Below are 16624 nucleotides of genomic sequence, written 5' to 3'. Positions count from 1 at the left end.
TACCGTGCAGCACCCGGTGTGAATTTCCTTCTAACAGAAAGAAACAGCCAGCAACTGCCCCTACCAAAAACTAGTGAGAAAACAGGTGACAGGCCTCTCATACAGTCGGCCTGTTCGATGGACCCTTAATGCAAAGATTCCCTGCGAAGCAAGCCAGGTACTTACGATCACAAGGAGCTGTACAGAGACAATCGTAATACATGGTGCAGTGGGCACAGGGGTGTGCGTGTGCATTTGCGTTTGCTCCCGTTCCTTGCGAGACAGGTAATAAAAGACCCAAGGCTTTTATAACCTGGAGCCTTGGCCACCTAATCCCTGCCAGTTCTCACCAAAGCTCCAGTGAGGCTGGTTTAGTATAAACATCCCCATCCTAGAAGGTGCAATCCCAACCCTCTGATCCTTCCAGGGAGGGGTAGGGGGAGCTCATCTGGGGCTGATTCTAATCGAGAAGCAGGAGATCACGTTTCATGGGTGTCTCGTTTGACATTATCAACAGAAGAGGAGGAAAAAAAGAGCTCCGTGACCTTCCAGGAGGGTGAATTAGTCTGTTTCCTTAGGGCACTTGAACAAATCAATGTTAACACTGGGTTCAACAGCGTGGGAACCCTGGGAGACAGGACAGGCTAAGTGGGAAGTCCTTTTCCCACTTGAACAGCTAGGATTCCATGGAGCAGTGGAGATGGATTTTGAGGAAGCTTTTGCACGATGGGTCATATGGGTCTGGCGCTCTGGCATTTACTGATCAGTTGAGCGAGGCCCTCACACTGGTACTATGCAGAGTAGCTGGCCCTTGATAGCGACCGTATTTGTGTTGGTTACTTTGCACACCACAGAATCCGAGACACTGAAGATGGAAAAAGAAGTCTTAGCCCAGCCAGGCCTGACTCCTGCAATCTACTTTTCACACAGGAAGCTGCATTGCTAACCCCAGTGATTCCGATGCAGCTTCCACAGCCTGAGGACCTTATTCGACTGATCTGCCCGAACTCCCACGGACTTCAGTGAGCAGCCCCGGCCCCTTCTTTCCTAACCCAGACGTCGGGAGTTTGGACAATGATCAGTGAGGTGAAACTTTGTCCAAAGCCTTCTGAAAATCCAATTCCACTGGCTCCCCCATGCCAGCCAGCAGCACAATGCTGTCATCACACTAGGTCATTAAAAAGGAGGTGCAGTGGCCTACTGGACAGAGCACAGGACTGGGCCACTTCCTAGCTCTGATACTGCTCTACAAGGCAACCTCGGGTGAGTCACTTTGCTGCTCCGTGCCTCAGTTTCCCCATCTGTAAAATAGGGACGATGACAGTGAGCTGCTTTGTAAAACGCTATGCGATCTACTGGCGAAAAGCGCTAGATAAAAACGAGGGATGTTTCTTTTTATTTTGTTAAAGATCCCATCCCATGCTCTGTAAAGTATTTTGGCCAAAATTCCTGCTCTCCCCACTAGTCAATAAGTGGCTGCAACCCTCTGCCCCAGAGGCAGATGCAGTTCAGTGAGTCTGTGTGTATGTGCGTAGGTCAGGATCAAAGACCTTAGAGAAACGTAACATTATTATAATATTCCTTCCCTTTAAATTCTAGCTCCTCTAATTTAGATGGGTATTTTTAATGTGCCTAAAACTGCAACAGCCATTGATCCTACCACACTTTAAGTTTACAAAGCAGGTTCAGACCTTAGTTAGGCACCACAGCTACTCTCCAAGGTAGGCAACTATAAGTATTATTACCTCTGCTGTGCAGGTGGGGAGATGAACGTCAAAGGTATTTAGATGCCTAACTCCCATTCAGATCCCGGGGCCTAAATAACTTTTGCAAAGGAAAACCAGCTCTTTCTGCTGTCTGCAAACATATCGGTGCCCATTTCAATTAGATTAACTGGGAGATGAATGCAGAAAGAAATCAGCCCCTCCACAAGTGCTTAGGTGGCGAGATCTTTGCTCAGCTGTGCATCAAGTCACTCCCACCCCCTCCTCCTTCACCTAAAGGCCAGATGGTAAGTAAACCTTTCATTATTATTGCTTTCCTTCTCTCTCTCTCTCTCTTTTTAAAGGCAGCAGAGCGTGGGCTCCTGGGATTACAAGGCATTTGGTGTTATTAGAACTGTTTCCACTGCTACACTGGTGGGGGGAGTACAAGAGCGGCTTGTCTGATTGCACCAGGGTCAGTGTTATTGACTAAGGACCAGATCTCGTCAGGTGCAAGAGGGCAGCAGTCGGTGACAGTTTGCGGAGGCTCAGCCCCTCTTGGCAACTTCTCTCCCGATGGAGTTGAGCGCCTCCCAGGTAGGGTCCCCCTCTGGGTACAGCGCTGTTCACTTTGCTGAGAGGCGCTGGAGAATGCTGCGCCTGGAGTGCCCTAATGGCTTCCCAGGAGCGAGAAGCGATGCCCGAGAGAGGCACGCTTGCTTCCTTCACAAGGCAACAAAGCGAGGAACTGGATGATTGCTCTCCCAAGACCAGCTTCGGGGGCTTTTACAGCCACAGCTCTGAGCTGGTCCAGTAGGAAATGATTTCTGGAAGAGTGAAGGACACCAATGTCTTCTAACTAACTAGGTGCCTATGCATCACCCCTCACACTCCCCCTCTAGCCAGCCAGGTACTCGATATTGGGGCCTGATTTTCAGAGGTGCTGGCACCCACAGTTCCAGCTGAAGTCAACGGAGCTGCATTGATCTACACTTGGTGAGGATCAGGGTCTTTATGCCAGGGAACTAGAAGGAATAAGATTTGTGGCAGATCTCTGGCCTGCATCACTCCCGGATTGCGAACAGAAGCGTCAATCTATGATGACAGGGTCTGCACGGTGGAAAATCTGCCCTAGCTCACACTCCCCTTTGAGAATCACAAGGAATTTTCTCTGAATAAAATCCAAGCTAGCTTTAAACCCTAGTGTCTGCAGACAGCCCTTCATGGAACTGAACTGGAGAGGAGGGACGTGTTGCGGGAAGTCTGCTAGAAAGATAAACTCCAGCTTTGGTTGTGGGCGGATGTTTTAGGACCTTACAGGGAGTGGCTCGATAGCTAGACTCTGATCCCCAGCACCTTCTCCAATTAAACTTTCCACTGCTAGGAAAATACAATCCTGTGAAAACTCCCAACCGGAACATGAATCAAAAGGCTCAAGAGATTTCTCAACAGCTTAGGTGAAGCCTGATTATTATCTCAGGCTATCCAGGTTTCTTTGGATGATATTTCATGCAACTCTGCAACACGCGACTGAAGTCAGCGGGAATATTATCCGTCTGTTTTCCTTGCCTGCCCTCAGCTCCTTAGTAACAATCTTCCTTTCTATAGGAAACCGACAGCTCCTGATCTGGGGGTGTTTAGATCTAGAAGGGATGGTTGGTTGGTTCTGAGTCAGTTAACTGGAAATGTTCCCCCTATTAACCAATGTCTTTCTACTGCTTATTCAGACCCTGCCCTGAATCACAATAACGGGCTACAATAAGAATTTCCTAGTATGATCTGACAGGGGACAAAGGGCCTTCACGCACCTGCCTTCTGAGACAGAAACTAGAACATAGCCCTGGACAAACTGTGGTACCTACAGATGGAGTTCAGTTCTTAATGCATCTTAACAAACAGGCAAGCACTCAAGTGTTTCTACTTACTCACCATTCATCTACTCCCGGGATGACTTAAAGGATTGGAAAACCTGCCGTACAGTGATAGACTCAAGGAGCTCAGTCTAACCAAGAAAAGGCTAAGGGGTGACTTGATCACTTGCACGGGGAACAAAACTTTGATAGTGGGCTCTTTAATCTGGCAGCCAGAGGTCTAAGAAGCTCGGATGGCTGGAAGCTAGACAAATTCAGCCTAGACGCAGGATAATCAACCATTGAAACAATTTACCAACAGCTGTGGTGGATTCTCCATCTCTAGCCATTTTTAAATCAAGACTAGATGTTTTTCTAAACTCGTACACACAGGAATTGATTCAGGGACGACCTATAGCCTGGGTTATACAGGAGGTCAAACCAGAGGATCACAACAGTCTCTACTGGCTTTACAATCTATGAAACTCTGATAGATTGGCTCTAGACCAGGGGTCGGCAACGTCTGGCATGCGGCTTGCCAGGGTGAGCACCCTGGCGGGCCGGGCCAGTTTATTTACCTGCTGACGTGGCAGGTTCGGCTGATCGCGGCCCCCACTGGCCGCGGTTCACCGTCCCGGGCCAATGGGGGCGGCGAGAAGCCGTGGCCAGCACATCACTCACCCGCACCGCTTCCCGCCGTCCCCAGGTGCTTACCCTGGCGAACCGCGTGCCAAACATTGCCAAGCCCCCTGCTCTAGACCAATAAATAATGTGGTTACAGCAGCGCATAGCTATGGTAATAGATAGGTTCTACAGTGACTAACCTACGTTTTTATGACTTCTTGTTTCTGTTAGACCTGCAGAGGAAACCCAGTCCTGGGAGAACGAGCTGGATTCTATTCTAACTCATGCATCACCAACGGAATACACTAAATTCCAAATTCAAATCTGAATTGATGATGCGTAAGCCGGAAAGAACCTGGCTTGACTCCCCAATCTCAGGGGGAGTTTGCGGGTCTGGTGGCATTAAATGATTAGCTGTTTACTTGAAAAGCGAGTCCATGTGTATCTAGAGTTGCTGAGAGATGATAAAGGAGGCGCCTCGCATGGACATTCTCAATAGCAGCAGTGCATTGGAATAAGTCCATCTCTTGCTGTTAGTTCTCAGGGCAGAGTCAGCTCTCCAGATCACTGTATAAAGGTGCCTCTGTTTACCTGAGCCTTTTCCACAGCTTGGATTTATTTTAAAGCGCGTGTTCTATTCTGAAGCGTGATTATTGCTCCTTTTTGCCTCTCAGACCTTCGCCTTGGCAGGATCTACCTGCTGACTGTAGTGGCAACAGTCAGATTTGGCGGCTTCTCACGCTGGTTAGTCCTGTGGGGCCAAGAGAGCTCTGGGAGAGCAAAGTAGAGTCTCTTGTGGCTCGTGCCTCATTGAGGGAATTGCGGATTCAATTCCGAGGGGGTTACAAAGGCAATGGGGCTGCACAGCTGTCCCGGGGGGCAGAGATTCCCTGCAGAACCGTACTACTGGTGCTGATCCAGAGGATGGCAAGAGGCCAGTTGGACAGGGAAGACCAGGCAGAGAGGAAGGATGGTTCCAGTAGTTCAGGCCCTGGAGTGGGATTTGGGAGACCCAATTCAATTCTCTGCTCTGCCCTCAAACTCCCTGTGTGACCTTCGCCAGCTCACTTAATCTCAGTTATCCATCTGTAAAATGGGGATAAAAATATTTCCCTGCTGCCTGGGGGGTCCTGATGATAAATACAACAAAGATTGTGAGGCGCTCCGATACTGTGGTGATCCAGGTCATAGAAGGACCTAAAACAGATAAGAAGGAGCTCATGCCATCTGTTGAAGGCAGAGGTGATAGCTATTTGTTTCAATTATATACGTGTACCCAGAGGCTGTGTCCATCGACAGCTCCTGTTCTCGCTGAAGTCAATGGTCTCCTGAGGGAGCAAGACTGGAATAAATATACATCATGTTCTGCTGAAAGGGGCTAGCAGTGAATCTTGTATCTAAAGACAATCCCAGACCTCGCTAAAACTTATGTTTGTGGCAAGCATAGTTTTAGGCCCAACAGAAGAAACAATCAAGACCCTTTAGGTAGCAGAGACAGCTGCAAACATGGAAGCTACCGCCCAAGGCGCTAGGCCACATGGTAGGTCAGAGCTAAGTTGTATGGGCTGAGGGGTTTCCCTGGTTGCAAACACAGGGGCTAGGATGTTGGTTGCTGCCTGTGTGTGTTGGAAAAAACAGCCAGCAGTGTGAGTGTGATCTTGAGGTGAAGCAGAGGGTCTAAGCTTCTTGGGCACAGAGCTCGCTGGAGGCGCAGGCATGGGGATTTCTGAGGAAGGAAATTGCCTGCTGCTATTTGTTTCTATGGTCAGAGAAACAGCACTCCGTAGACATTTTTTGAAAATAAACAAGATAACACCAAGAATATACCTGGCTCGTATAATCGATTCCTCAGCCTAAACAATTCTGAAAGGCCCCTGGCACTAACTAACCACTCAGGCTGAAGGAGCAACCATAACATGTGAGAAGCCATGAGGCTTTCCCCCACCACACTCCTCCCAGACTTACCGGACACCGTGACTATGATATACTGCTGCGGGGCTGGTGTTGGTGTTTGTTGGCCCGTGGCCTGAGCCTGCGGCTGTGGGGCCTGGATTTCCGAGACATACTGTTTCTGAGCGGCTGGTTGTTGCTGCGTGCTTTGCAATTCCGCTACATACTGTTGCTGGGCTGCTGCTGGTGCCGCCGTTGTCGCCGTCGCCGCCGGCTGTTGCTGCGCCTGTTGCTGTTGTGACTGTTGCTGAGCTGCCTGTAATTCCGTAACGTACGCCTGTGTTGCCATGCCAACAGTGGGGAAAATGATAATAAATAAGGCTTTTTTTTTTTTTGCTTCCTTTTGTTGAGAAAAAAAAGAGGAAAAAACAAAATAAAAAAAAGAAAGAAAAAAAAAACAATTAATCAATTGTAAAGCGATCCGGGGATAGAAACAGCTCCCTGCTGTTCTATTCGTTAAGCAATAACTTAATTACACCCCGTGGTTAATAACTAATTACAGTCAATTACAGCAGGAGAAAGCAGTAGCAGCATTCATCTTTCTCTGCAGAAACAGGCCTGGAAAAGTAACGGTTCTGGAGAAACTTGTTCAGAACCAATCCCCACATTATGACTGGATGCGATTTACGAAGCTGCGTCAATGATCTTTCCCAGATCCCCACCACTACAACACACTCTTTTTAACTGTACTGAAATTAAAGATCAGCCTGCTTCCGCGCTCGCTTCCACTGAGGGAAATCCACAGTGACTCCACCAAAGCCAAGGGGCATGAGGGAGAGGAGAAGCAGCCCTTAACCTGGCAGTTTTGGTAGTGGCCTTGGATTGTGGGTGCCCAACTTGAGATGTCTTGGGCCCGGTTTCCAGAGGTGCTGAGTGCCTGCATCTCCAAATGAAACGGGGATTTTGGAAACTGCATTCATTTCCACATAACAAACAATCAAGCTTCAGCTTGATGGATCAACTTCAACCCCAGGGGCAACTCTCCTCTTACACCAGGGCTGGATTTGGTCCAGCACCTGGGAAAGGAGAGCTTTGCACTCAGACGTGAAACCCGCTTGACCAGATTCTGCAAATCAGTGACACTGACGTAAATACACAGATTCACATCAACGGAGCAGAATTTCGTCTCCAGGCCTGCTGGAGGTTCTGACAGCATCACCAGCTCACCCCTTCTGAGGCTGTCCTGTGCAGTTCACTGGGTTGGAGATTCATGGATAAAATTGAAATAAAACAAGGTCCCATCAGCTCCTACGGATATGGAAACATCCCAGGACACTTTTCAAAAGAGTAAGGCAGGGCTTTCTCTCATTCATGGCCAAAATTTCCCTTCTTTTTGCTGTTGTGCACCCACTGATTGCCCCTCTACGCCCCAGAAGTGACTGCATTTCACTGGTGGTATATGTTGAAGGGTTTACGAGAAGCTTTGCAGTGAAAAGTGCTATGCAAAAGTCAAATATTATTAGAAATCTGAAGGTCTGAAGCAGGCCGGATCATCAGAAGGGTGCCAGGCCTCAGATATATTCGAGAAGGAGAGCGCTCACTCATATACCTGACACACATCACACTTACTGTTACTGAGCATGTTCATGTTACAAGAGAGCCCATGGCGGTAGAGTCCAATCTACAATAATCCCTTGACACTCCCGAGCCTTGGACTGAGGAGCTCAAAGCAATTTACAAGCATTCGTTAATGAGGCATCTCACAGCTAGTGAAGTGGGTAAACTGAGGCACAGAGCGAGGAAGTGACTCTTCCCAAGCACACATAAATGAGTCAGTGGCAGATCCAGATTTCTTTTCACCTGATCCCTTACTCTACCCACTAGACCACAGTGCCTTCTAGCCTAGTAGAACCTCACCACCCTGACTGCCAGCTTTAGTGTGATCTAACGGTTAGAGCAGGAGCCTGGAAGTCAGAGCTCCTCTGTAAAACAGAGATAACACTGAGGATTGATTAATATTTGTAAAGTGAGTTGAGCTCCTCAGAGGGGAAATGCTTTGAGGAAGGGCATGAAGAAACTCCACTCAGCTTTGCATAGACCAATCCATTTCCCGCACTGCTAAAGATCAGGACAGAAGTCAGACAGCCGCATTTCTGGTGTGCGTGCTCCTACGTCAGGGTCTCCGAGGGGGACGTAATAAGAATCATGTGCTGTGAGCAGCAGTCAAGGCCATCAGTTGCTTCTCAGAGACAACAACCCTGACTCCGGAGTCAGAGGAGTCATGACTGCCTAGAGTCTGCCCTGAAGCTTTCCGACAACAGTTTTCATTTGTCACTCTGATCTGCCAAAGCTCCCACCCCAGAGCCATTCTGGGGCTGCCTGTTTGCCCTTGCTGTGCTTCCCAGCTCCATGCCTCCCAGCTCTCCCTGTCCCTTCCACCTCGCTGGCTCTCAGAGCCCACAGAGCTACCGGAGCCTTTTATTTTGCTCAGCAGTAACGCAAGGAATCTACGGGCCCGTATCCTGTAAGACACTGGGTCAAGCAGGTTAGCTTAAGTAAAGCAGGCCCATGACCCTTAGCACTGATAAAATGGCCTGACAGTTACCCTAGATTTTGGGGAACTGGGAACAGCTTGCTCAAGAGAGGGAGCTGGTTCATAACGCTACCAGGCAACCTCGGGAACACGGAGCTGAGCCTGGGCGTGGGTATTTTAGGGTAGAATCGTGGGCAGATGTTTAACCACGATCTTGCTTTAGCAATAGGCGATGTCTATGATGATGAGCTAAAAAACATTAATAGCTTAACCTACAGGATAAGGGCACCCTGATATTCTGAGGGGGGGGAGCTGGATCTGGACATGGAAGGCTGGGCATCTGAATAAATATGATAGGGCCCAGGCCCTACAATAGGCCAAGCCCGATGGGTTTCCATCAGTGACCCTTCAGCTTTTCATTGTTATCTACCACCAACCTTTGGGTGTGAGGGTTCTGCACCATCGGACTCATTGGACATGCCACGGGCAGGGCTGATCCTGTGTCTCTCACCGCCAGGTCCCCAAGGAAGGGTGTGAGTAGATACACACACACACACACACCCCTACCTCTTCAGACCGCTGCCACAATCACAGCTGGGAGAGATGGCCAGGGCCGGCGTTAGGGGGTGGCAAGCAGGGCAGTTGTCTGGGACCCCATGCTGCAGGGGCCCCCGCAAAGCTACATTGCTCAGGCTTCAGCTTTAGCCCTGGGTGGCAGGGTTCAGGGCCCCGGGCTTCAGCCCCATGTGGTGGGGCTTTGGCTTTCTACCCTGGGCCCCAGCAAGTCTAATGCTGGCCCTGCTTGGCGGACCCCTGAAACCTGCTCGTGGCCCCCCAGGGGCCCCCGGACCCCTGGTTGAGAACCACTGGCTTAAAGGTCTAAGCATCAGGTAGGAGAGAACTACTGCCTAGAGCAGGGGTCAGCAACCTTTCCGAAGTGCTGGGCCGAGTCTTCATTTATTCACTCTGATTTAAGGTGTCGCGTGCCAGTCACACATTTTAACGTTTTTAGGAGGTTTCTTTCTATACGTCTATAATATAGAACTCAACTATTGTTGTATGTGAAGTAAATTAGGTTTTTAAAATGTTTAAGAAACGTCATTTAAAATTAAATTAAAATGCAGAGCCCCCCGGACCGGTGGCCGGGACCCGGGCAGTGTGAGGACCACTGAAAATCAGCTCGCGTGCCGCCTTCGGCACGCGTGCCATAGGTTGCCTACCCCTGGCCTAGAGCCTCTGGAAGGAGGAGTTCTAGTTCTTAAAGCAGACTTTTGAGCTGGTTCTATTCCCTGCTCTGAGAGGTATGTGTGATCTAAGAGTCAAGACATCTGGATTCTATGCCCATTTCTGTGACCTTGAGCAAGCCATCCCCCGTGCCTCAGTTTCCCAATATGTAAAATGGGGATAAGGATAGTAACCTCCTGTGGGTTTACCTAGTTAATATCTGCAAATCTCACTGACGATGTGAAGAGCTTCTCACCCAACGAAAAGACCTCTTTTTTCTGACATTACTAAGTGTCCCCTATGGGTCATTTGCAGCCATGGGCACATGCGGTTAGCCAGGCATTTCCCACATGTCAACAGCACTGCGAGAGCCAGGATCAGGATCGCTTTCTGGCAGGCAGGGAGGCCACAGCATGTGCAAAGCCGCCGTGCTCAGCTTAAGGCACAAGGCACAATCCACATTCCAAAGGTTCCTGTGCCCTTGGTCACTCCTTTAGGAACATGCCAAGCTTGGAAATAACCTGTCTGTTTTTAGATCCATTCCCCACCCCCAGAATGAATCACAGCAAACAAATACAGGGCCTGATTCTCCGAGATGCAGAAGAGCCTGCATTTCCACGTGGGTGCAAGGCCCCTTCTGAGGCCCAGGCCTGGGGCAAGTTCCTGGCTCCAGCCACTTGCTGATTCTTCTAATGCTGCAGAGCAAGAGGGCCAATCTCTCAAATCAGGCACATAAAACCTTCTGAAAGGGCCTCCGGATTGCATTAACCTGTCCTCCTCCCTTCTCCCCCAGAGCAAAGGAACACTCGGGGCTACTGAATGCCCCAATCAGAGGCTACATCTCACAGGTCTTCACCAACAGAGGCTGCTACGATCTTTGGATTGTGCCTTTTGTAGTCTAACAATATGTTATGGAAGCTTCCTCTACACAAGATGCTGAATGCAAACGGCGGACAGCTGGGAGACTCAGTGATCACTTGGAATGAGAGAGAGACATTCCAATCCAGCGGCAAGGTGTTGGGGGAACTGGCTGGTTCAGGGGTCACCTCTCGGCTGCTGGTCCCAGTCTACATTAGGGTGACCAGATAGCAAGTGTGAAAAATCAGGACAGGGGGTGGGGGGTAATAAGAGCCTATATAAGAAAAAGACCCAAAAATTGGGTCTATCCCTATAAAATCAGGACATCTGGTCACCCTAGTCTACATTGGTAATTTGGTAGTGACCAGAAGTTGCCAGCACCTAGAGTTACTTTAGTGACCCCTGTAAAATGAGTTGGGAAATGGTCATGGGCCAATTCTTAGTGACCACCTTAGGGGCTTGTCCACATTCTAGTTCCTACTGGGTTGGGGTAACAGCACAGACAGGTGGCTTTTGCACGGAAGACAGGATTGGAGTGTGTTTAAGCAATGATCCTGAATTGTGCTGCACATCATGGTTTAATCTCATAGAATCACCCAAATGGGCTGGCAGGGATCTCAAGAGAGACATTAAATCCAGCCCCCTAGAGTATCCCTGACAGGTGTCTGTCTAACCCGTTCCTAAAAACCTCCAATGATGGGGATTCCACCACCTGCCTTGGAAGCCTGTTCCTGTCCTTTGCTATGCGTATAGTTAGAAAGCTTTTCCTAACATCTATCCTAAACCTCCCGTGCTGCAAATGAAGCCAATTCCTTCTAGTCCTACCTTCAGTGGTCATGGAGAACAATTGCTCACCATTCTCTTTATAACAACCCTGAACATATCTGAAACTGCTATCAGGTCCCCCCCTCTGTCGACCTTTCCAAGACTAAACATGTCCAGTTTTTTATTTTGTCCTGATAGGTCAGATTTTCAAAACCTTCCATCATTTTTGTTGCTCTTCTGTGGACTCTCTCCAGTTTGTCCACATCTTTCTTAAAGTGTGACTCCCAGAACTGGACACAGAACTCCAGCTGAGGCCTCACCAGTGCCAGAGTAGGACAGCGACCTCGTGTCTTATATATGGCACTTGTGTTAATACACCCCAGAATTATATTATATTAAGAATATATATTATATTATATTATATTAACCTTTTTCGCAACTGCATCACATTGTTGACTCATATTTCAACTTGTGATCCACTATAACCCCCAGACCGTTTTCAGCTATATTACCACCTAGCCATTTATTCCGCATTTGATTTTTCCTTCCTAAGTGCAGTACTTTGCACTTGTCTTTACTGAATTTCATCTTATTGATTTCAGACCAATTCTCTAATTTGTCAAGGTCATTTTGAATTCTAATCCTGTCCTCCCAAGTGCTTGCAATCTCTCCCATCTTGGTGTCATCTGCAAATTTGATAAGCGTACACACCACTCCATTACCCAGGTCATTAGTGAAAATATTGAATAGTACCGGACTCAAGACAGACCTGTGCCAGGTCCCACTAGATACTTCGTACCCGTTTGACAACAAACCATTGATAACTACTCGTTGAGTACAGTTTGTCAACCAGCTATGCACCCACGTTATGCTAATTTCATCTAGATCACATTTCTCCAGTTTGCTTATGGGACTGTCATGTGGGACTGTGTCAGAAGCCGCACTAAAATCCAGATGTATCATGTCTACTGCATCCGCTAGCCCAGTAACGCTGCCACAGAAGGAAATTAGGTTGGTTTGGCATGATTTGTTCTTGACAAATACATGCTGACTATTACCTCTAACCTATTGTCCTCTAGGTGCTTACAAACTGATTATTAAATAATTTGTTCCACTATCTTCCCAAGCATCAAAGTTAGGCTGACTGGTCTATAATTCCCCAGGTCCTCTTTGTCCTTTTTAAAGACAGGTATTATGTTTGCCCTTCTCCACTCCTCTGGGACCTCCCCCGTCCTCCAGGAGTTATCGAAGATAATTGCTAATGGTTCTGAGATTGCTTCACTAGTTCCTTAAGCACCCTAAGATGAATTTCATCAGGCCCTGATGACTTGAATACTTCTAATGTATCTAAACATTCTCATCTACCCTGCAAGTCTGAACCAGGCTGCTATAGTATCTGGGGACAAGGGTGCTGTGAACAAGTTCCCCCAGCATGTTAGGGTTTACAGTGGATCTAGCTGACTGTCTTGGCTAATGGTTGAATGGGCCATACTTGCCTCTTACCCCAGAGTGGGTCCCTCCAAGGCTGGAGGAGGGGTACATGCACAGGGGAAGCTTGCCTTGTCATTGTTCTGCAGAGACACCTCAATCCAATACCTTTCATCAGCATGAAATTCACCCAGGTTTGAAGGTTAAAAACTCTTACACAATGAGCTCAAATAACAATAACGATCTCATGTTCCTGTAGCGCCTTTTCCTTCTCAAGAACCCCAGGGAGCATGTTACACATTGGCATTATCACTAAAATGCAGCCATCTCTGGGGAGGGGGATGTGGCAGCTGTTTAACAGTACACAGAAAGCATACAGTTTAGGACAGGGAGCGAAGAAGAAGCCCATATCCAGCTGAGAAGCAAAATGCAATCACCTGAGTTGGAATCTGGCCAGGAACCTCGGGTTAACAGCCTGAGTCTTGTGATTAAATGTCGTATTTCACAATGTGTAGGACCCAGTCTGGAAGTGCTTTACGTGGGTCTGTCAGCACACAAAGATGCTCGAGAAGACCCATGTCCGCTGCACAAAGGGGGGGACCACGACAGCAAAGACCCCAGTGGCTGCCAACTGTGCAGTACTGAGCTACTGCTTGAGAACCGGAAGGTGAAATTGGTGAGGAAATAAAAGTGAAATTGACCAAATTCAGCCTTGGACCCAGCATAAATAGTGAGAAGTGAATCTGATTTGTAAAATCTTTTCATTTTATAAATTGAAGGTGTCAGGAGTAACACAGATAATGATAATTACTACTATTCTGTACTTCTCTAACACTGTCTATTGCAAACATTTATGAATTCAATTTCTTAATGCTTTTGGGAGGTGGGTATCATGTTCATCTTACAGGGAAAGTGAGGCACAGAGAGGTTAAAGTGGTTTACCTGCAGTCAAAGAGGAAGCCTCTCCTATAGCTAGAAATGGAATCCAGAACTCCTAACTCCCAGTCCTGTACTTTAATCACAAAACTACTCTTCCTTTCAAAGAAAGGCAGGAACACCTTTAAAACCATATGATCTTTAACCTGAGTGTGTCCCTTTATTTGTGTTAATTTTAGTGTTTAATGACACAAAGTGTCCACTCACACCAACTCCACTGGCCCTTTAAACGATAGATTTGTCTCACCAAGGATCAAAGCAACAGACTATTCTGCCTAGCTTGTCTCTTTTTCTCACGCACTTTGTTCTCCAGTTAGATCCTGTGAACAGCATCCTCCCCTCCACACGCATGAGACAAAGTGATGGAATTTCTTCACAAAACATGTGATTTGCTTAACGCTGGCTGGGGCCAGACTGATACAAAAGGGCATCGATGACAGGAACGAATTAAAACTCTCCAGGCTTTTGGAATGACAAATTTACAACCAAGATCCCTGATTAGAGGGCGTGATCCTGTAAGATGCTCAACTCCCTCTGGCTTGCTCAGCACCTCACAAGGTTATATCCTGTATCCCGACTTTTGCAACATAAGAGCCTCCTCTTCCTGCTCACTCAACCTAAACTGAGCAACGTCCGTAGAGCTCCTAGTAGCTATTCCCCCCAAGCCTCCTCTCTATGTATAACAACATCTCATTCCTCCCCATTTTGCCTATCCCCTTGCAATTTATTTGTGAAATGCCCAGCAGGAGATCAAAGGGAAAGTCACACAAAGGACCCACAGCCACAGACCAAGATAAACGCAGCATCATAATAAAGTTATGAAACAGTAATGCGAACCACAGGAAAATATATAGAAGGTGCAAATCCACCCCCTACTGAACATTTAAAGCCACGGAATGGGTAATTTAGAGCCAGGGAGAAGGTAATTTCCCTGGCGAATGGTCCCCATCCCTAATTTTCCTGAATTGCTCCAATTTTGTTGACAGGATTCAATTTACTGAGGACATTCATGGGTCTGGAAATTGTTTCCAAGGCCTGGGAAATGTGATCGTGCTGTGTCTGCTCTGTGGTATTTTGATGCTATGTTGTCATCTCCCAGTGCCACAGTGTGACAACGCAATGATACTTTGACACACTGTCACAATGACATTTTGCACAAGCATGAGCAGCGGCAGCTTTGATGCCATTTTGACACAATGCTGACGTGTCACCCACAGCGTGATGGTGTTTTGAGACATCAGCGTGCTGCCTTGTGATGACATTTCGAAGACACTGTCACCGCCCGTCACCTTTTGACTCCACACGACGGCCATCGGGTTAAGACATGAAGTTCTCAACATATCATCACATCTTGTGGCCCAACGCTGCGCTGAGGCAAGACCCGCTTTTGCCGGGGCGCGTTTGACATCATACACTGATATTATAACGCATCGTCGGTGCATGCGATGCGGATATTTTGACACCATAGTATATTTGAGTACATCACCACCACGACATGGTGCAAAGAGGTTCTGATGCCACACTTGGGCATTTTGAAACCTGTGGCATTGGCATAACGTCTCAATGCCTCCTCGTGCTGGGCCGACACGAGGCTGTATCCTCAGGCATCGTCACGGCGTGGGGGTGATGTCACTGCGAGGCCTGACTGTGCGCAGCCCGCTGACCTGGCAACGCCTCATCCTGATGTCATAATAACGCATCAGCGGGGCCGGGCGGCGGGCTCCCGGGGCCACACTGTCGGGGCCGGGGCGCGCTGGCCTGTTAACGCCTCGGGCTGGCCCCCTGATGCCTTGCCGCTGGGCCTTGTGATGTCACCGCATGACATCACGGCCCCTGACACGGCCGCAGGCATTGTGATGTCACTGCATGACATCATGGCCTCTGACGCGGCCGCGAGAATTGTGATGTCACCACATTACATCACGGCGTCTGACGCGGCCGCAGGCATTGTGATGTCACCGCATGACATCATGGCCTCTGACGCGGCCGCGGGAATTGTGATGTCACCGCATGACATCATGGCCTCTGACGCGGCCGCGGGCATTGTGATGTCACCGCATGACATCACGCCCCCTGACGGCATTGTGACCTCACGGAGGGAGCCCCGCCCCACCGTGGAAACCCACCCGAGTGTTGGGGGGCAGGGAGGGGGCTCCCCATGTTGGGCCCCGCCCCCTCCCCTGTCCCCATTGGTGGCCCCCCGCTGCCCCGCTTCTTCTGATTGGCCCGTCCTCCCACCAATCACCGGGGAGCGCTGTACGCCCCGCCCACCGGGCCTGGGCCCTTCTTAATCCCGGGGCAACGGCCGGGCCCTCACTCGAGCGAGGGCGGCGCCTCCCTCTGGCGCGAGCGGCCTCGAGACTCCGAGTGACCGACTGTCTCGCCCCCCTCCCCCCTTTCCCTCTCAGGGGCGCGCCCCCCCCGCCCCCGCAGCCATTTTGTGTGGCGGGGGAATTAGAGTAGGACCCACCTGAACTGTCCCTCCCCGCGGCCCGGTCCCGGAGCCCCGCGGAGGCCGCTTCGCTTCAGGGTCCGACGCGCCGGGGCCGGGTGGAGCCGCCGGTCATCGGCCGCGGCGGGGCCGGATTTTGGGAGGGTATCGATTAGTCGGTGGGGGGGGAGGGGGTCCGCTCGGGGCGGTTGTTGTTGTTGTTGCCGGGTTTCCTGGTCGCCACGACTACCGTGGCTATGGCGCCCTCCGTGTTCCCTCACCGGGGCAACTGTTGCTACCCACCTCGGCTGCGGGCGGGGCCGAAGGGGGAGAGAGGGAGGCCCCTGGGCTGATTGGACGCAGCGGGCCGCCGCATTGGGTACCCTGGCTGTCAATCGGCACC

General features: G+C 49.5%; 1 protein-coding gene across 6 annotated transcripts in view; it reads right to left on the bottom strand.

Moving 5' to 3' along the window:
* The window catches only part of RFX1 (regulatory factor X1), a 47743-nt gene extending 31346 nt beyond the window's left edge, over positions 1–16397 (bottom strand). For all 6 annotated transcript variants that reach the window (XM_065575752.1, XM_005310677.5, XM_008163286.4 and 3 more), the window contains exons 1-2: positions 16261–16397; positions 6122–6446 (exon numbers count right to left, since the gene is read on the bottom strand). In XM_065575752.1, the coding sequence (XP_065431824.1) occupies positions 6122–6395 (274 nt within the window). In that variant the 5' untranslated portion in view covers positions 6396–6446; positions 16261–16397. The remainder of the gene's footprint in view (positions 1–6121; positions 6447–16260) is intronic.
* Positions 16398–16624: the final 227 nt, after the last annotated feature.

Source organism: Chrysemys picta, chromosome 22, assembly GCF_011386835.1.
Source record: "Chrysemys picta bellii isolate R12L10 chromosome 22, ASM1138683v2, whole genome shotgun sequence".
Taxonomy (NCBI): domain Eukaryota; kingdom Metazoa; phylum Chordata; order Testudines; family Emydidae; genus Chrysemys; species Chrysemys picta.
Note: the sequence above shows the minus strand (reverse complement) of the source record. Positions and strands in the feature narration are given on the sequence as shown.